This window comes from Penicillium macrosclerotiorum (assembly GCF_028827735.1).
Source record: "Penicillium macrosclerotiorum strain IBT 26536 chromosome Unknown utg000002l_segment0_segment0, whole genome shotgun sequence".
Taxonomy (NCBI): domain Eukaryota; kingdom Fungi; phylum Ascomycota; class Eurotiomycetes; order Eurotiales; family Aspergillaceae; genus Penicillium; species Penicillium macrosclerotiorum.
This window is the reverse complement of record NW_026643082.1, coordinates 2,579,047-2,599,714: the sequence shown is the minus strand read 5'-3', so window position 1 is coordinate 2,599,714 and position 20,668 is coordinate 2,579,047. Positions and strand designations below refer to the sequence as shown.

General features: G+C 49.4%; 3 protein-coding genes across 3 annotated transcripts; 1 reads left to right on the top strand and 2 right to left on the bottom strand.

Annotated features, from left to right (window-relative positions):
* Positions 1-683: 683 nt before the first annotated feature.
* On the bottom strand, positions 684-1,898 carry N7462_002072 (F-box protein; the record flags this gene model as incomplete). Its single annotated transcript, XM_057073798.1, has 1 exon — positions 684-1,898. The coding sequence occupies one exon, from the start codon at positions 1,896-1,898 to the stop codon at positions 684-686; it is 1,215 nt and encodes a 404-aa protein (XP_056937439.1).
* Positions 1,899-2,368: 470 nt separating this feature from the next.
* Positions 2,369-6,905, bottom strand: pex6 (AAA family ATPase peroxin 6; the record flags this gene model as incomplete). Its single annotated transcript, XM_057073797.1, has 3 exons — positions 2,369-2,819; positions 2,889-6,633; positions 6,716-6,905. The coding sequence occupies 3 exons, from the start codon at positions 6,903-6,905 to the stop codon at positions 2,369-2,371; spliced, it is 4,386 nt and encodes a 1,461-aa protein (XP_056937438.1).
* Positions 6,906-10,140: 3,235 nt separating this feature from the next.
* Positions 10,141-12,971, top strand: ace1 (putative C2H2 transcription factor (Ace1); the record flags this gene model as incomplete). Its single annotated transcript, XM_057073796.1, has 4 exons — positions 10,141-10,636; positions 10,691-10,941; positions 11,410-11,663; positions 11,726-12,971. The coding sequence occupies 4 exons, from the start codon at positions 10,141-10,143 to the stop codon at positions 12,969-12,971; spliced, it is 2,247 nt and encodes a 748-aa protein (XP_056937437.1).
* Positions 12,972-20,668: the final 7,697 nt, after the last annotated feature.

Below are 20,668 nucleotides of genomic sequence, written 5' to 3'. Positions count from 1 at the left end.
TAGCCGTGGCATCGAATGATTCGGGGAAGGCAGGGATGTCCCGCCGCGTCGCTTGGCGCGGCTAGCGCCCGGTCACGCCTTCGTAGCCGCTGCGTTTCCATCCGTCACAGATGAACCATCGTGAAGCGGTCTATACAGTCGCGAATTTTACTGAATATTAGCTGAGACTAGAATCCTCTGGGTCTAAAGAGTCAAAAAGAAAATATGGAGATCAAAGATCCCTCTCGGGCACAAGATATTTACAGAGGACAACAACCGATCCCGATGCATATGTATGTTAAAGCAGCATTGATTGGTGGGCAGTACTAATGAAAATCAGCCGCAAGAAGAGCTTTTAGTGACAAAGCCACTTCCTTGGCCAACCCTAGCAGGAAGCCATCAGGGTCATTAATGTACATTCATCCACCCCCAGTAAACAGAAAGAAAAAAAGAGCATCATCAGCCATGATTGAGGATTTTGGCATCTAGAACAACATTCACGTCCACCTTGACACTTGTGGAAAGAAAAATAAGAATCGAGAAAAGACAGATTATTAAACCCCAGATCATTAAACCCCATCTTTCTGCCTGTCACACTGAAATTGGTAAAATCAAAAAACGCAGGTCGGATGGATCACCGAAAAATACGACGTCGACCGGGGGATTAGCCGATGCATGCGCAACGGCTCTGCGCACAGCCTATTTTAATTCGGGTCCCCGCTGACGTGCGCGATCAGACCAGTGCCCAGAGACTCAGGGTGCAGCTTCTCAAGGTTCATCTGTTTCTTGAAGAAGCCAGTTCCCGTGCACGATTGCATGTGCTCGAGAATGTTGTCCGATTGAAGAAGCATGCGGGCTTGGCCGCGCAAGGCTCGCCGCTTGACGAGGGATTCGAACGAAGGTACAGCACCAGTCATGGCTTCAATCTGAGCCGCGAGATCGTAGCGATAATGCACTAGAAATGCACAGCCGGTGCATCGGTAGAACTGAGTGGGCTTTTTCTCATAGGGCTTCACGCAGGGGAAATAGAATGCCATGCAGCCAATTGGTGCACGAAGTTGATAATACAGCTCAGCACACTGGCTGGCGTCGTCTGCAGTCTTGAGGCTGATATTCCACATCAATTCGATCCTGGCATGGATGGTGGACTGGTCAGTCGCGGAGAACCAGGCTGGTAGTGAAATGCGCCGGGAGGCTTCAATCATAGCTTCCTTGCTGCCCCAGAGCTTGATTCCGGCAATGTAGGCACTCTTGGCGGCGACGTAGATGGTGCTTTCGGGCTGGATTTCCGGAAACGAACTAAAGCGTGAAACGTGGTGCTCATACTTTGGCATACTTGCAAACTCATTAGGGGTGAGGCAGTATGCTTGGGTGGCCTCGCTCAGGGTAAGCAAGCGGAACCCAGTGTTCTGAGTGAGGCAGTTGAAGCAGACCCGTTCACAGGTAAGCCAGAAGAAGATGTCGGCGGGTCGAGAGCAAGTACGGCAGCGCGAGTACTCGAGCTCGTTGATAATAGCCCGAAGAGTGTTCCAGTGCCTCACGCCCCTCTGCACATACAAATACCGGACCTGGGGGATGTAGGCCATGATCTTCTGCCATGTGGTGGAGCTTTGGAGAAGGAACCGGGCCTTGGTACAGGTCCGAGAGAAGAGCTCAGCCGAGATGACGTCCATGTCCTCGATGATTCGGAAGATCAATTCGAGGGGCAATTTCACAAGCGACCCCGGGCCGCCAACCAGCACCCCCACAGCTGTGGGATACATACCACTCCATTTCGGGTGGTAGTCTTGGGAGCCCGCATCGTAGGTGCGGAAGCTTACCCATTTCATCATCTCGCACGCCGGCCATGGGTCAGTCAAGGGGTAGTCCCATTCACTGGCGAACAGGTCGGGGGCCTGGTTTGCCAGGTCAGCCTCCATGGCAGCCAGCAAAGACGGGCGTCTCTGGCTATTCGGCGATTGCAGCCGAGGGAAACAGGAAGTGAGCAGGAGACAAAAGACGTCTCCGGGATGTGTGAAGAGAAAAGAGAGGAGAGGAGATGTGGGAGGGAGGAGAAGAGAGAGATGGATGGATGGAAAGAGAGGAACGAAACACCGAATTTAAATCATAAACTGAATGGTGGACGAGGGAACTCAGCAACACGTCCCGATTCGGTAGGGCAATCACATGAATAGGCTCACTTGATGGACAACAGACAATGACCAGCGCCCCGGTCGTCACGGAACACCAAAGAAAACCACCGAACCCCAGGAGCGCAAAAATAAGATATAATAATAGTATGTGACATAGAATGCGGTGGTGAGTAGCCCGAGACTATCTCGGGCCTGGCTCGGGCAGTCATGGGTGGGTAATGCTGCGATATAGATTGTCCTGCATAAAGACACACAGTTTACTCCACCTCTTCCATCGGATTTGCAAGGTGATCCGTCCGGACGACATAATCCCCGTCGTCCTCATCTTCCACGCGGCCATCAGCCATATTCTCGTCGTCGCCATCCACAGATGCATCTGAATCGCCGCCAGAGCGTGCGCCCTTCCCCTTCCTGCCGGCAACACTTTTGCCTTTGCCCTTACTGCTTGTCGCCGACTGGCTGCTGGCACTGCGGACGATACCCCCAGGCCATTGCTTCAATCCTTTAATCCGGCCGTGGATACTTCCACCAAAGGAGCCATCACCGTTGAGCACAGGACTGTCTCCAGGAGACGGCGACGCCCCCAAGCTGAAAGCCTCCATTGCATCAGCGATAGTTTGCGGGGCAGCCCCTGCTGAATCCTGCTTCTGCTGGTCGACGGATTCGAACGTCTGCCGAATCCGTTCAAAGTGCTCTAGTTCCTTCGCACTATAAGAATTTGTCAGTCTCATGATCCACCTCCGTCCAGCGATCCCTGAACTCTGCTCCAAGACTCACCTAACACTAGGAACAAGCTCCCTCTCCGCCTCCATGAAATCCTCCTCAGTCACAGTGACCGCAACATCTGCCGGCGTCGCCAAGTGGTCGAAGAAGTATGCCGTGCTCACCGGGCCACCTGGGAGCTGCTTTATCTTCTCATCTACAGCCGTGGACTTGCGGGTGATAGCCTTGAGCATAGCATCCGAGCACAGCGCATACAAATCGGCACCGGTGTATGTCAGAGGTAGCTTTTCTGCCACCCGGTCAAGTGAAACATCAGGGTTGAGGGCGAATTTCCTCGTAAGTGCCTCCAAGATCGTGGCCTGCTTCCGGTGCGTATCCGAAACACCCAGATACAACATCTTATCAAAGCGACCAGGACGGAGAAGTGCAGAATCCAGCAGATCCGGGCGGTTTGTGGCGCCAATTACGAAGACACCGCCGCTGTTCTCCTCTCCGCCGTTCATTCCATCTAGTTCCGCAAGAAGTTGGCTGACAATACGGTCCATCACGCCTCCACTGTCACCTTGGTTGCCACGTTTAGGTGCAACCGAATCCAATTCATCAAAGAACACAACACACGGACGAGCATCTCGAGCACGCTGGAAGACCCGACGCACGTTGGCTTCGGATTCACCAATATACATGTTGAGCAACTCGGGGCCCTTGACGGAGAAGAAGTTAAGGGAGAACTCAGTGGCAATGGCCTTGGCAAGAAGGGTCTTGCCAGTTCCAGGCGGTCCGTAGAAGAGAATACCACTGCGCTTCTTCATGCCCTTGGCGAACAGCTCCGGCCGTTCAAGAGGCAATTGGATTGTCTCGATCAAAGCATCCTTGACATTGGTCAGTCCACCCACATCGTCCCAACCAACGTTGGGGATCTTAGGGGCGCCAATTGAGTCGGCGAAATTCTTTCGGGCTGCCTCAACAGCAGCGTCAAAGTCGGCCTTGGTGACCCCACGCGCACCTTCGCCCCCGGCGAGCAGCACATCCCTCACGCAGACCTCGGAGTTCTGCAGCTGCTTGCTGGCAGTCTCGGCGAGTTTCTCAAGGCGGGCCGTTCTCGCACCAGCGGCACGCTCCACAACATCGACCAAATCGCCTGCGACCAGCGCAGCCGTCTTCAGGGCCACAGTGCCCAGCTCCACATCGGAAGATAGCTTGATTCCACGCTCGGCAACTGCGTTTCGCAGGATGCCCTCACGCTCTTTCTCCTCCGGCGCTCCCATCTCGAATTCATGTGTGAAGAGACTGCGGATGCCTTCCGGGATCTGCTCCACGTCAGTAGTAGTCGCAATGACCACCCTGGCTTCAGCTAGAATATCATTCAGAGCTGTGACAATACGATCAGCGGTCAATACTTCGACATGGCGGATCAGCAGGGCGGTGCAGTTCGAGCCACAGTGAAAAGCCCTCTCGGCCCGAGCTTTCAAGTAAGCCTCGGTCTTGACGTCGCCGCCATTCGCGCCACCCTCAGTCAAGATATCATAAGCGTCGATCGGGAACGTGTGAAGGCCAATATCGGCGCACGCCCGTGTCACGACGGTTGCTTTGCCGATGTGGCGCTGCTGCGACTTCAGAAGGATCACGACTGGCTTCATACCCAGCTGAATAGCTCGAGGGCTTGTCGCTGCGGCCATGAGCTCGCGAATTCGTTGTTGGAGAGGGGCAACGAAAGCCTGCGGGGGCTCGACCACGATTCCATGAGGCGCCGGAGCATCTCCAATAGCTTTGGGGATGGTCTTGACGCCCAGCCAGTACTCCCAGCCATTGCCCAGGATTCCAGGAACCCGGCTAACGTCGCTGCCCGCCTGCACCATGCGAGTGCTGGAGGGATCAATGACCGCGACTCCGCCCCACTGGTCCTCTCCTGTGTCCTCTAGCTCCTCGACATTGATAGGAGCCACCTGGCCGACACGGAACCAAGCCACGCCAACCTTACGTGCCTCGGAACTTTCCATGCCAGGGCCTTGCCCTAATCGAGCTGTGATATCGTCTTCTTGGTTCGCACCGTCACCACCAGAGGTTCCAGAGAACATAGCTCTGCCCAAGCCCTCGTCAACGCTAATACCGACCAAATCGCCACTCTTGAGTATCCGACGGCGAGATTCGAAGTAATGCTTGAGTCCAGCGAACAGAGCTGGCTGGAGAACCCTGTCCATAGAGAGAGGGGTGGAAACCTTGAGCAGGGTAACCTCCTTTGCCAGGGGAGGGTTTTTTGCTGCAGTGTTTTTCATATGGTGCAAGAGGCCTGCCTTTGAAGCGCCATTGGCAGCCGCAAAAGTCATTGGTGAAATGCGCAGATATTTGGGGTTCTCAATATTGCTAAGAAGCAACGGGGGCACGAAGATGGAAGGTGTCAAGCGGGTGGGCGGACGCTGGGAGAAGCTTGATCGCCGACCACCGGAGTGGTTGATGGCATACCGGGGTTTGGGAGACGGGAGCCCCGGGAGACCGAAGACTTTCACCGGACGCCAGTCTCCAGCATCCTCGGGAGATTCATTAAAGGAGCCGAATTTGAGCGAGGCGAACATGTTTAGCTGGGGCTCCTCGGCGGCTTCGATCCGGACCCAGTCGCCCGAAAAGCAGCCAATTTTGGCGAGGGTGCTGATATCAACGAACACGAAAGAATCGACATCTTCATCGTCGCGGGGCCGCGGATGGAGCACCTCATTCGGAACTTGTTGTAGAAGGCCTTCCACTTTGAAGACCTTTCCGCCGCCCCGGCCCGGGCGCATAGTCGCCGATGTAAAGTTGGAGGCAACAGACCCAGGAGTGTGGATTCCATCGACACGTCGACCCCCTGCGCGAGGTGTAGCCGATGTGATGGACGACATCACGCCGGAGGGAGGTTGTGGGAGCTCGGGAGCGGAGAGAGATATCATGTCCTCAAGGGAATCATCGGACGAGTCACTCATTGAACCTGCAGAACCCTCAGTTTCTGACTCCTCGGCGGCTGAAGTCATTTCTACTTCGGTTCCGCTCTCCCCGGGCTTCTCTTCAGCGGCGGAGTAGAACTGTTCATTGGAGGTATCATCGGCTTCATCCTCGGCAACCTGTCTGAGCAGCGCAGACCGTGGAGGAAGGGCTGGCTGTGCACGATGACCTTGTGGGCGGGCCTGGACAAGAACAATCTTCGTTGTGGGCATCAAAAGGCCTTGTGATACAGGCTCACAAAAGGAAATGCGCGCCGGAGGGGCAGGTGCATATGTGATAGGATGAGGAGGGAGAGGAAGAGGAAGAACGTCACCCATGTGAACGATCCTTTGCACAGACAATGCCTCGCGCACAGCCGCAGTGAGACGCAATTCAGCATCAGCCGCTGCCTTCTTAGAATATTTCCTCGTGTCGGCGGCCTTGCCAGTCTTGGACCACGGGCTGTTCGGCCCGTGAGCATTGGACGTGAACCCACCACCAAATTTGCTTTGTACGTCGTCATGGTTGCGAAGCAGATGTCGCTCAACAGTCACAAAGACTGTTTCCAAGTGTAGCGGGGCCACGTCTAAGATCCGGATCTCCACCGCGTGATGAGTCTGCAATGAATTACGTGATGAATCCAGCTTTCCGAGCGCTTGCAGCAAAGGCTGCAGGGTATCAGCGGAGTCGGGGAAAAGGACTGTGGAATGTGATATTGGCGACTGAGAACGTTCGGAGGTTTGGATCCGCACGGGGAGAATCGTCCAAGCTTGGTCCTCCACCGAGCCCAAGGTCGGAGTGTGCGGGGAAACCGCGACATAGTGCACACCGTCGTGCGTCGCAACATCTATATCAAAGGAGAGCGATTGAGGTCAGTGGCTTTGTTGTGATCAATTCCTTGTCAATCGCCGGGCCGAGGTCGGACTCACCCTGAAGCGTCTGCTGCGGAAAGAGGTCATTCGCCAAGTCCTCTGATAAGACGCCCACATTCCCACGCAGCTGAGAATCCAAGGCCAGGCGGGCGGCGATAGGAGGCTTGTTCCGTAACCGCCGCTTCGCAACCCTTTTCCGCCGCTGTCTGGGCTGCTGGGAGCTTTGCCCGTAATGCTCAAGGTCCATGGCGATGACTCCAATTGCCGTCGGGAAAGAGCGCGGGGGAGAGTGGTTATAGTTCAGGGAGGAGGAAAGGGGAAAGGAGGAAGATATCACGGCCTACGAACAGGCCACCGGCTCACATTCGACAACTGTCAGGATCTCGGGTCTGGAGAATCGCGGGGAGGGAAGAACGAAATGCGCCGGATCCAGAATCCGGGGGAAATCAACACGCGGGCAACTCGGCACCGCCCGACATTCTGCCACTCCCGAAGCCGAGGTCCAGGGATGGGCAGGTTTTACCCGTTTGGCAATCGGGGTTCGTAGAGATCATGTTCCATGAGGTCGGCCATCGCTAAATGTTCTATATCGCATTTGATGCTGAAAGTCAACCAATTTTTGATGGTTCGGGTTGCCATTCGGCCTAGGACGATGGAGTATAGATCTTTCGCAGCACGTTCTGTGACGCCATTGGCTGCTTTCGGCTTGTGATCTTTGGACGGATCTATGGACGCAACAGTGTGCAGCAGTTTCCGAGAGCTGCCTTTGGTTTGGCATCTAACATGATTCAAGATCGAAGGTTTCAGGAGTCTTTTTTTGTAATGACAAGTGCAACAGAGCACGACATCCGATCATTTTTGGGAATGCTCATCTCCACTGATAAGATATCTATATGGTCTCCGATACATTATCCCTGCATCTACGAACTATGAAAATTAGGTGACCTTACTCTGCCGAATTGATTCTTTCAATATGATGAGAACAATTGAAGAAGTTTTTGAATCACCAAGTAGTACTCACTCCGGGCTTGAGAAGTCGTTATGAGTTACTCCCGAAATGGTCGAGCTGGGCCAGACAAATATATGTATATATCGATAGGGTAGTCAGCGGTTATCGCTATCGTCTATCATGCTCATGTCTGAGCGCACGATTGAAAAAATGGGCAAATGATAAGCGTGCCGAAATCATGATACTTGCGAATGGGTGATATATTGGACCTGCAAGGGCGTGGTTGAACGTCAGGGACGATGCAGGGGCATTTCGAAGTCCCTGAGCATAGCCGGAATGCATAGGCGACCACATTACTAGTTTTCTCAACGGACCTATACATGACTCTGAGATCGAAAAATGCTGTCGCCTTGTTCGGCCTAAAGTGGCTAGGAATATTTCGTAATCGGATTTCAGAATTCGTGGCCTAGTTTGACGGGCCGCGGACAGAACAATCTTTGGCCCGACCAGGGCAGAATTCCCTGGCCTGGATGATTCTTCTACAATTAGATCTGTAGGGATTGTCTGCCCCATCAAAGGTTTCAGGTGCTCTGTTATCTGATTTATGAAAGGCTTGGCCATCCTTACTATTTGCCAACGCTTCCTAATCTCTGTTTTCCTCAGACCCATTCCTTTTCCCAACAACCGTCTTCTCCGCCTCCACAATCATCCCACTGGCGTGGTGAGATTTGGGGGCAGAGTGGCGGAGTCTGCCACTTGGCATGCATCGAGAGGATGTACCGCTCGACAGGAGGATCTGCGACGGCCCAGGTCGGGCCAGGACGAAGTTACATCAGGCAGACAAGAAACACGCAACAATACGAGAGTCCCGAAAACGAGACCCAGTCACAGTGCAGGCCAGCCGGGAGGCTCAATTCACGTGTGGATGGGGGAGGCCCACTTGAGGAATCCCAAGCGTCGACTTGGATTGGTGCTGTTCGATGAGGCTGGCGGGCCGATTATTTGCCCGGCGGGAATGTGGATCGATCGCTACGTTGTCCCCGGAGGATCCAAGGTCCCTGATTTCGCAAGGCTGAGAGCCCACAGAAGGCGTGGAGATTGACGGGAGACTCCCAGGAGATCAATCCCGACGAGGTAGAAAAAGAACGGCTGTTTGTACGAGTAGTTTGGAGCCGCGACTCTCATATCATCATGGCCATGATCGACTTTTTTGTTCGTAAGGGCGACCAAATCCTAAGTCTCGGCCTGTATCCTCCCTTCCCAAGCGGACAACGGCAGGCAGAGAGATTCTCTGGATGGAAGAACGGAAGCGTGAGCAACGAACGACCTAATCCGGCGGGAAAACCTTGTCGACGTCGTTGAGGCTCTCACGATTGGCAGCAGCATCGGAGCTGACGAGTCCGACCAAAGAAAGAATCGCGGATCCTGCCAAGCGTCAGGATGAACCGGGACAACGTCGACTCCGCGGACCCCGAAGTGTTCCCATTTTAGGAGCCCGGCGTGACACGTGGAATACCGTACCAGCGAAACACCTAAAACACAACACGAGGCGTCGGCCCGGCCGAAACCGCCGCAATACGAGGAGTTGGCCTGATTCCCCGGCCCATACCGCGACCCGACCAAAGACTGTCTGTAACCCTCCGGGACGAAGGGAACCCCCGGTGACCATACACAACCACATGTGACCATACATGACCATACAGGGTCAGACTGGACCATGCTAGGCCAATCATGGCCCTCCTTGGACCTTCACCGCCCGCCAATCAGGGGCCGCGATATTTCTGCTCAGCCATCGCCGTCCATGCCTGTTTGAGACTAGCGCCGTTCGTCTATCAGGCAGACATCCAAACGCGCAGTCCGTCGGCCCCGTCATCTTCCTGCTCTTTCTCCCTTTCCATGATCTCTTGTCCCTTCTCTGGTTATTGTTTGTCGTCCCATCTATCGCATCTATCGTTCAAGCATTCCAACTCAACTTTTGCACCCGCCGATTTATACATCCTCTCCGTCGCTGGGAACGTATTGGAAGTCGCCCCCGCATTGTCATCCTATTACGTTGATTCCCCCCCCCCCCCCTCCGTTACTTGCGACATCCGTTAAACTGGCGGCTCAGTTTCCTTGTGGGCTTAGCGAGGCATCAAGTGTGTCTGATCTGCCCGTCGTATAAACCGCTTATGCTGGATTGAATTCAGCCGATAGAGCGCCCGCCAAAACTTGGTTAAGTTTCTCTAGATCCTGAAGTCGCCGTGGAAAGATTCTCCCGGAGGCTCAGTGGTCGGAAGATCTCATACGTGAGAAGTTTTCTTGGGAACTTCTGTCGATTTAAATAAATTCCCCTACAGGACGACCGAGTCTGGACCCCGAGTCCGGCACGTCTCCGTAGTCTCCATAGTCTCTGACTCGACCGTACGTCCCGTTCGAATCAGCGGAGTCTCGCGAGGTGAGTCATTGAGAAACAACCAATCAACCCGGTCAGCAAGTTGCGCCCGGGCTTTTGCACAACATCGGGCTAATCCTGGGGTCGCTCCAGTCAATCATGACTTCCACCCAGGTTGAAAACGCTCGGGTGCACCCGCGCCGCCGGCCTGTCATAAACACCGCCCTCCCAGCTCTGGACACAGACTCCTTACCTGTCTCTTCCAAGATGCAGTTGAAGAAAGGCGAGACTTTTAACACACCCACCTCGCCGCCAAATGATCGAGACCCTGTCTTGACCATTCGTTCCCTGCCGCGTCGAACTCCCACCTCTCTTGAGGCTATTGCTGCCAGCGAACAACGCATGGCATCCATCCTAGAACGTTTGACTCTAGAGGACAAGCCTGAAGGCTCAGCGGAAACGGAGGATCATCCCGTTTCTCACGGTCTCGTTGCTCCCACAGAACCTGGCTCGACCAGCGCCTCGCCGTCCTACAAGGATGGTCAGGATCTCTTCACGGACAAGAAGATTCAAGAAGAACAGGCACAGGACTCTGACAGTGGATTGGGATCTTCTGTCGGCAGTGCCGAGACTCTCTCTGAATCCACAGAGAAGGGTGGGTGTCACCATATCTTGACCTTGAATAACTGTATACTGACCCGGGACATAGCGGACGATGGCATTCATGACAAGCAGTCAGCCATCACAACCTCGATCTCTTTTGATACTGGCTCGACAGAGCGTCGTCAATTAGCGTACGCTGCCTGTAAACAGATTGAACGCTATATACTAGTGCCCCTCCTCCAGGAGGAGAAGTTGAAACCCTTCCATCCTTTGGTGAAGAGCGTCCCTGGACGTATTGTGAAGAAACAGATTGTCTGCCTGAGAGATCTGGAAAAGACCTTGTTGTGGTTAGCGCCGGTGAGTACCATGTTGTTGTCTCTTATCAGCTCCTCCCCAGCCTCTTTCTGGCTTCTGGCCAGTCACACAGCCCGAGTTTCAAATCTTTCCTCTTAGTCCATGATTGCGTGGATCTCCCTGGATGGTTTTCCGCTCTTGAGTGGATCCTTCCTGAAATTCTTCCATTCTTGAGTGGATTTTTCATGGTTTTCATGGTTTTCTGTTCTTGAGTGGATCCTCCTTCGTTCTTGTCCTTTCTTGAGTGGGGGTTCACTCCATCTGGATCAATCATGAGGCCTCGTGCGCCTTGGTCGTCCTCTCTTCCCCAGATTCGTCCTCATTCTTCTCCACTTTTTTTTTCCTATCCTGGCTCATCACCTGCACATCCTCTGTTGTTCTTCTATCAACTTCTGTTCTTCCTTCGCTTTTCTTCCCAATTTGGCGTTTTGGTGTTCATGGTTGGAGTATAAATATTTATTCGTCTTGCAGAAATTCTCTTCTTCACGATCGTCATACCTCGGCTTCTGTGAATTCACTATCCAGTGTCTTCACACTTCTGCTTCGCATCTCAACGACCGTGACCAGCGACTACCTGCTGACCGCCCATACACTAACGGATACTTTATCGATCTCGTCTCTCAGGTTCGCCGTTACGCAGCCATGATCCAGGCTTCGCGTGAACGCATGCAGGCTCAGGCCGCAGCTCAAGCTGTCAATGCTGAGAAAACTGCCTTGGCTTCTGTGTATGTCCTAATACCACTTTCACTTTGGTCTCATGCCAACAGCACACTAACCCATCTAACAGGACTCCTTCTGCCTCTCTCAAAGGTGGCCTTTCTGCCAATGGTCGCCCTGCTGAAATCATTTTCGTCGATGAAAATGGCCAGGAGATCTCGCTGGCAAGCGGCAAGCCTTACACAGCCCCCCCTCCCGAGATGACCCCCTCCTTCAAGCGCGATCTCAGCTTCAATGAGGATCTGGACGAGGGTGTTGCTCGCTCAATGGCTCGTCGCAAGAAGAATGCTCCTCCCATGGACATCAACCAGAAGTGTGCTCACTGTGACAAGGTCTTCAAGCGTCCTTGCGATATGACGAAGCATGAAAAGACTCACTCACGCCCCTGGAAGTGCATCGAGCCCACATGCAAGTACTTCACCTATGGCTGGCCCACTGAGAAGGAGCGTGACCGCCATATCAACGACAAGCACTCCGAGAACCCTGCTGTCTTCCGCTGCCACTTCCAGCCTTGCACCTACTCTTCCAAGCGCGAGAGCAACTGCAAGCAGCACATGGAGAAGGCTCACGGTTGGCTCTACATTCGTTCCAAGAACAATGCTCGCAACGGCAGCAAACGCGGCTCCTCCCATCAGCCCACTCCTCGTACTCCCAGTATCTCCACTCCCTCCTCTAAGCCGACTGACTTCCCTACCCCCAGTCTCGGCCCCACTCCTTCTCCTCATGAGTCTTCTCTGTTCTTTGACAACATGAATTTCAACTTTGCTGATCCTCCGGCGCCGGCTCGTTTGGAGGACTTCCCTCCTCTGTTTGAGACCAACTCGCCCTACCCATCTTCCACCAACTCCAACAGCGGCCTGGGTCATGATTTCAACTTCCCCACCTCTTTCAATCTGGATTCTCTGCAGACCCAGTTCGCTGCCGGTGAACCGGATGGCTTGATATCTGAACTGCAGACTCACCGCCAGTCTATGAACTCCATGTCGATTCCCTCTACTGAATCTGTCCCTGATCTCGTGCGTGCTTCCATGTCTTTCAACGGGTCTCCGATGGCCACCACCGACACTACTAGCCTCAATTTCGACGCCGAGTGGAACAACCTGGGCATGTTTGACAATGTTGATATCAATGCCAATGATTACACCGTGATGAACATGCAGATGCCTATCCAGGATTACTCTGACATGACCATGCCTGGCATGAAATTTTCTCATCCTGTTGAAGATGCGATGCTGTCGTATCCTATGACCAATGCCTGCAACGCCCAAGATTTTACATTGTATGGTGATACCTCGATGTTTTTTACCGAGAATTAGTCTCTTATGGCTTGATTATTGTCTTGTAGCTGGAGTTGAAAGTCAAATCTTAGTGAATCTACCTAATGAGAAACGTCAATGCAATTTAATACTTTTTTTTCTTGTGGCCTCGTCTTCCTGAGCACTTACCTACTTACCGTATGTCCCCTTCTATCCATTACTTCCCCTACCCATCGTCTCGCCATATTCCTACTACTCTATTAGTCATACTATTTACTCTAAGAGGAAGTATACCCGTGATACTCAAAAGGCTGGTTTAGGGTCACATCATTCTTAGAATGAATGGAGATATACAAATAGCTTTTATGACGAAACTTTGTTAGTATTCTGCCGGGTAAGCTGGGCCCTATGATTGGGTTCAATGATCTCTTTTTCCGAAGTGGGATTACTTGGCCGTGTGTGATAGGGCTAATGTCGCATGGTACGCAGCCTTAATTACGCTAAACTCCCTGGTATATAGTTTTCTCCAGCAAGAAAGGGTATTGAGAGCTAGCGATAATTTCACTTGCGCCCGATACTGGCTATGGGCTATTTGGTCCGCTCTTTATAAATAGTTCAATATGATACTCATCACTCTATCTCAAAGGGCAAAATGACCTAACGATTTGGCTATATCCTACGTATGGCCTCTCCACAAAGTTTGACTGAAAAGAGAGAATATATAATACCTATTACGAAGTTTCATTAGTTCTCACATATTTTCCAGGTCAGATATACAATGCTATGAAGTAATACTAGCGTTTGATGTAAGAGACGCTTATGAAGGTACTGCCCATCTATTAAGTAAGGCTTATTTGAAAGATTATATGGAAAATCAATAAGTGAATTTTGAAGAGATCCCGTTCAAGTGTGGGGTTTTTTTTCCCTTTATTATATATGCAAGATCAATGAGGATGACAATCAAAGAATAATGGTTATAACATCTTACGTTTCGGGCCTGGACCAATCTCATTATTACCTGGTGTTCAATAATAGTCCGAGAAAGGAACGCGCTAAGCAAGAAGATTCTTTACATAACTTGAAAGGAATCGGCATCGTCATACAACCTCCTTGGGTTCCACTGGTAAGGTTTAGTAAGTGTCAATATTTTCAGGACCCTGATTTCGGCGTTTTTTTCCGGTAATTCGGTTGTCTCTCAATACTTCTGCAGCTGATGGACGTAAGCGTCTATCTTTTCTACAGATTTTCTTAGACCTAAAGATCCGGTGCTGTCTTTATCAAAAGAACTAGCCTACTAAAAATCAAGACCTTCCCATCAAGCATTATTTACACATCATTTTCCAAAATTTCAATATCCGGAGACAAGGGCTATTCTATTAATCTTGGGACGATAACTGGTTGCTGTACTAATCAAATTGTTGATGAAAGTGACAATCAGAAAGCAACACTTACTGGAACCAGCCACGGCAAATTACTTATTACGGGGGTTTTAAGTCTTCATGGAGATCTCTTAACTTGTGTTGCTTTATCACGAGGTGCATACTCTTTCTTATTCCGTCGGTTATCTATCATGAAGTTTCAAGGCAGATGACCCAATCCATTGCTTGACCACAAGCTCACTTGAGCTAGGGCTTTCTATATACTGATGTAGATAAAATTTCTAGGTACACCATGTTATTATAGCTAGAACAAGTCATAGTACTCAAGTAATAGGTTGCGGGCACTTTAGAGCTGTTGATTCTTTTGGAAATCTTTAATCTGTCTGGCCTGTTCGGCGTCTTTGGCCTTGGACAATTTGATAGGTGGAGCGAGCTTCTTTCCGTGACACACCTCATCTCTGAATTTGGTCGCACAGGGTCTGCAATTTATGGTACCGCAAGATTTGCAATGCCTCCATTCTATCACTTCCGTGCCATCTTTGGGGCAGGAAGACCTCCAACAATAATTTCTAACGGTTGGATCTAGATTGGTAGGGTACCAGGCATGTCTGGAGCGTTCCGGGACTCTTGCGTCACTACTTGTTGCTGTGGCCTTCGCGCTTGTGTTCTGAGACATTTTGGTTTATGTCTTTTCAGTAAAGATAAATCAAGGTTGAAAGATGATGGTCAGATGGTAGATAGGAGAAACAGATGTTCAAAAAAATGCTAGAGTTACCAGAGGAAGACAGAAAATCTGTCGCTATTTAACTCTTTTTCTTTTACCCCCTTTATTATTAGACGATTCTTATTTCTATTTTTTTTTGGTTGAGTTGTTTTTTCAAACATGAAGGAATTATTTACGTATATTAGATGACTTGGAGATCTTATTTGAAATAAAAGTAGATATTCACTTCGACCTAGAATACGCTATCAAATGAGTGAAAATTGTATTATTTAACTAGTTAGTTACTTACTTTTATGACGTATATAAGTGAATAAAATTGACGATTGTTGGGAAGCATGTTTAACATGGTTAATCATATGCGGCTTTGTTGGGATAAAACTAATTACGATAGGCCCATATTATAGCGCAGGATAAACATAGCCATAATCCTTCACCTGAAGCATGTCAGGTTGATGCAATAATTAATTCTCAACCATTTATGGTTAATAGACCATGTTAAAACTTTATTCCATCCAACACCCCTTCCATTTACTATTATTAGCAGTAAACATGGCAAAATCATTGGATTCTATTTATATACAAAATCTGTCTTGTCTGTATTAGGCTGACCCGGATAAGGGCTATACTCACCTCCAGCGGCTACATCTGACATTGTGAGATGGTTAAGATTTTTCTAGTATATCACCCCATACCGAGGCTATTCTACGCGACCTTGAATAACATTATTCTGAGTCCTTTAGCGGAGATGAGTCTTATCACCACTCATTCCTTCATTTCGTGTCTGTTCGTCAGCAATAAAGAGCTTCTCTCACCTTTGACTAGGGCTTTACTCTCTTTCGGTGATCTCCGTCAATCTGACCTGGCCTTATTAGATCCACAGGTCCGACCGGTGCACTCAATATGATACTATATTTTTGCTCTTTCGGTTACCCATTCGCATCATCATCGTCTTTTACGTTTGCTTGCTAAATGTTGGTTGATTATTGGTTTGTTGAGTGCGTCCAAGTGCTTTCGCTTGAACTCCTCTAGATAATAGCCCACTGAAAATATACTTCGCACTCTATATAGCGGGTATTTTTACCTCTCTCAAAGCCATCTATTTTAAATCGCTAGGCCCCGAAAATAGCACCCTTTAATATAATTATTTAGATCAATACACATGCACCAGGATCGTCTGGGTGATATCTTGGCCATGTAGCTGTAATTCAAATTCAACCTTTGGCTTGGGTCGCGGGACGATCAAACTATGCCCGCCCGCCTTGCCCGTGATCAATACCCTGCAGAAGATCTATGACCCAATTCAGAGCCAGCCATTCATCAGCTCAATCAATGCAGAACAGCCATGGAGTCCACGTTCTCGATGAAAAATCCCATTTTCTATGAGTTTCCTCTATGATTTACAGGCTCACTATTTGAAATGTCAAAACGCTTTCCGGCGGGCACGGGAGTGAAACCAGTGAAGTGGCATTCAGAAAATTGATTGAATGATTGCTTAGACGACAAATAAGATGCTATCTGAGATTTTGGATATTGGCTGAGATCGAATCGCATGACTGAGGGCCTGCTCAACGCCTTGGACCAGTGTCTATCAGTAGCACGTGGTAATGACTCGACAGCTTTTTGGTTAGTTTAGCGCCGATCTGTCCAGTCTTCCTTGTCTCCCCGGCCTTCCTGGCCTTTCTGGTCTTTCTGGTTGGAGTAGCCAATCTCGTCTGCTACGGAAACTTCGTGCCCCTTCCTTTTGATGGTAAACTGGGTTTCTCCTAGCTGCCATGTTTGCTCCAGGTCGTTCTCTCAATTCCGAAATCGGGGCCGGCCTCTCTCAGCATCACTCCGGACGTCCTGGCTATATTTCATCCCCAAATCGAGGTGCCACACGTTTTTCCCCCTATGTAAGGTCGGCCAACACGACTTCGTGGGAAACAGCGCATGAGCATAATCATTTTGGAGTAAAGTTTCTCCGTCCACAATGATATCACCAGTCAAATAGGCTCTTTCAAGTGCCAGAGAGTCCTCTTCTTTGAATATTACCTCCATTTTCTTTTTTTCAAATTTGGCCAACTTCTTGGCCAATGTGGCTTGGTACCCGTCAGCACGCTCATGTCCGAGATATTCTACGGTTAACATTATATTTCCGTCACGAACATGCCAGTCCTTTACGAGATATTCGGCAACCTCGTCTGGCTGTCGTGCCTCGCCATCACCGGAAATCTGAGAATTCTCCGGTTTGCGGTTGTCCCGATTCCTGGGCTTGGAAACAGACCTGCTCTTGCTGCGCTCCTTCCTCGTCCTCGTCCCCGCCCCCGCCCTTCCGTTAGGCGCCTGATAGGATGACATTGCTACCAAATTTTAGCGAGACGGTAGTGTTCGAAAGGAAGCTCAAAATGATCCGCCTACGTATATTAGATGGCGAATAACAAGCAAATAAGCACTAAGGCAAATTCTGGTCCAAAACGACTGTACGTATCTTGTACCGGGGATAGTAAAATTGCAAAGACAAGACCCGGTTCACAGCGTTGACTAGTCTTAAGTAGTAGCGGTCGAAGAGCATTGTCTATAACTGCCCTTTAATAAAACCTCGGATTATAGTATTTATATAATATATGTAAGGTATTATAAAGACGTCGTTATCTGTGCCCAGGAATAATTATAGAACCTTTCTTGACTATTATGTATTTATAATAACTTATCAGAGATAAAAATAAAGGTATATCTTATAGCCTACTAGATGACCTGCAACTAGACGCCTATATTCAAAGCACTAACAGCGATAATAGAGATTAATATTTTGCTTAGCAGAGGGTTATAGATAGAGGATAGCTAGAACGGTAGCTAATCCTAAGACTCGTGCCGATCTAAGGCAATAGGGGGATCGGCTTCGTACTTCCTACTTGCAGCAAATACACTCATCGACGCTATTTAACACTCAGCAGTATAGCTAAGCTATATTTATCTCTTAAATCCGTCTTAAAAAATATAACTTTCAAATTTAGGCCCTAGCACCCTACGAGGGGAACCATGAAACAAAATGTTATAGAAAATTGCATCTTTTTCTAGCTATTTCCTAGCTATTTCCTAAACTTATCTGTCGCTGAGCTATATTATTTGACTTCACTCGGCTATATTAAGACTAAAGACTTTCCCCCGGTCTTCGTGATAAAATTAGCACTCTGTCGGTCTTGCCCGCGAGTAACAATATTGTTGGCTTTTTTAGCGCCACGTTCCCTTCCCTCCCTCCAGCTATGAATAGATCTAAACGGCTTGAAGCTTTGATCTGACTATTAATTCTATCGCAGGTACCAGAAATAGCAAGTCTGGCGCTGAGTTTTCTAGCACGCTTTGTATCTAAGTCGAGCGTCCCGTGTGGATCGGGATCGGGTTTCATGGCCATGCCGACAGGGTCGCATGCACTGCAAGTCGTAAGTGTCATGATATTAATGTTTTCTAACTTGGTTTGGCTCTAATGACAGTGAAATAGGCAAAACATTTGCTGTATCGCTGCGTATCATTACAATGTTGCCGGCGCATGTTGAAGCTACTGAACGATGCTACAAAGCTTGCTCGGTAGCTTACTAAGCGCGCTGAGCGAGCAAGGATGCGTGCTTCTATTAGTGCCTTACACCGCCCCCCCAACCCTTCCGGGTTGTGGGTGCGCCACGTATGAATTACCACCCACACATGAAATACCATTTTTTCCCTACCACCCTATTTTTGCTTCCCTACCCAACACCACCATCTAAATATGCCTAAATTTGATGAATCACGTATGGCAGAAGCCTGCCTAGCAGCTTCACGAGAGGAGAAGCCGAATTTCGCGCGTTTAGCACGCGAATTTGGCGTGCCTAGGCGTACGCTTTCGAATCGAATCAAAAAAGGAGCAAGGCCTAAGACAGCTATATGCAATGCTAAATACGCCCTCGAATCCTATCAAGAAGAAGCTCTTATTCGCTGGATTCAATATATGAACGATTGCTATATGCCTATCACTCCTAGGATACTAGAAGCGTGGGCAAATCGTGTATGCCAACGCGTCGGGAAGCCGCTAGTTAGCAAGATGTGGGCGTACCGCTTTATTAATAGGCTTCCTAAACATCTTCAATTAGGGCCTACTAAGCAGTATACGAAGGAGTCAAAGCGAATTCTAGCAGAGGATCCAGCAGTATTACAACATTGGTACGATCTACTAGCCCAAACTATCAAGAAGACTACGCCTGCACGTCTAGTCTATAACTTTGATGAATGCGGCTTTCAACCAGGCGAAGGAAGGTCTAGAAACGTCATATCTACTACTACTACTACTACTACTACTACTACTACTACTAGTAGGAAGATAGTAGACCTTCCTCAGCCAGACCAAGGCGAAAATATCACGTCTATCGAGTATATAGCTGCCGACGGGTGGCAGATGGAACCCTGGTTCATCTTTAAAGGCAACGGGGTCTTTATAGAATCTTGGTTTAATCGAACAGACGACCTACCACCAAGAACTACTATCACTACATCGCCAAACGGTTGGATAACCGATAGTATAGCAGTTCAATAGCTTCGATTCTTTATAGAATCAACATGCGACCGTACGAAATCGGGTGAAAAACGTATCCTAATATTCGACGGCCACGGTTCGCATCTTACATTCGAATTCCTACACCTTTGCGAAGAGAATAATATCCTACCTATAGGATTCCTACCACATACTACGCATCTTTGCTAGCCGCTAGACGGTAAGCCGTTTCTAAGCTATAAGCAACACTTCCGCTTAGCGAATAACGACCACGCGTTTTAGGGTGGAAGCCCTATCGGAAGATCCGAGTTCCTTCGAATAATCGGTGATATTCGGAATAGAGCGTTTAGCCAGCGAATCATTCGTGAATCGTTTAAAGATCGTGGGATATATCCAGTCGATAGTAGAAAGGTTATTAATAGCCTTCCTATCCAAGATTACCCAGATCTTATAGCGCTAGATCTACAACCGCTTCATTCAATACTTCATACAACACCTTCACCACCACCTATATCTTCTTCTAGTATCGACCAATCGCCGCCTAGATCTATACAGGATCTAGAGAAGAATCAAAAGAAGATTGCTAGATATCAACAAGAAGATCTTACACCTAGGCAGCAACATAATCTTGACCGGTTATTTCATCATAACAAGATTGCTATAGAGAATCTGAATCTAGCGAACGATACTATTCGCAAGATTAGGGAAGCTCAACAACCACTACAGCGCCCAATCACTAAGCGCCAGGTTAAAACGCCGCTTAGCAAAACAGGGGTACTCTCTATTAGAGATGCAAATCGTTCTATTGCTAAAAGAAATAAGAAGGAAGCAGAGGCAGAGCGGAAGCGGGTAAGGAAGCAGTGGAAGAAAGCGTATGGAACATCACCACCACCAGATCCTACACAGGAATCCCAGGCATCATTAGATAGAGCAGAGGAAGCACGTCAGGAAGGTAATATTTTCTTTATAGATACTAGTAGTATGCAGTAGTAGATAGGGGAAATATGAAAAAATAGTATTTCATGTGTGGGTGGTAATTCATACGTGGCGCACCCACAACCCGGAAGGGTTGGGGGGGCGGTGTAAGGCACTAATAGTGTTTTGGATGTAATATTATAGGACATAAGATGAATCAGTGCCTTAGTAGATAAAT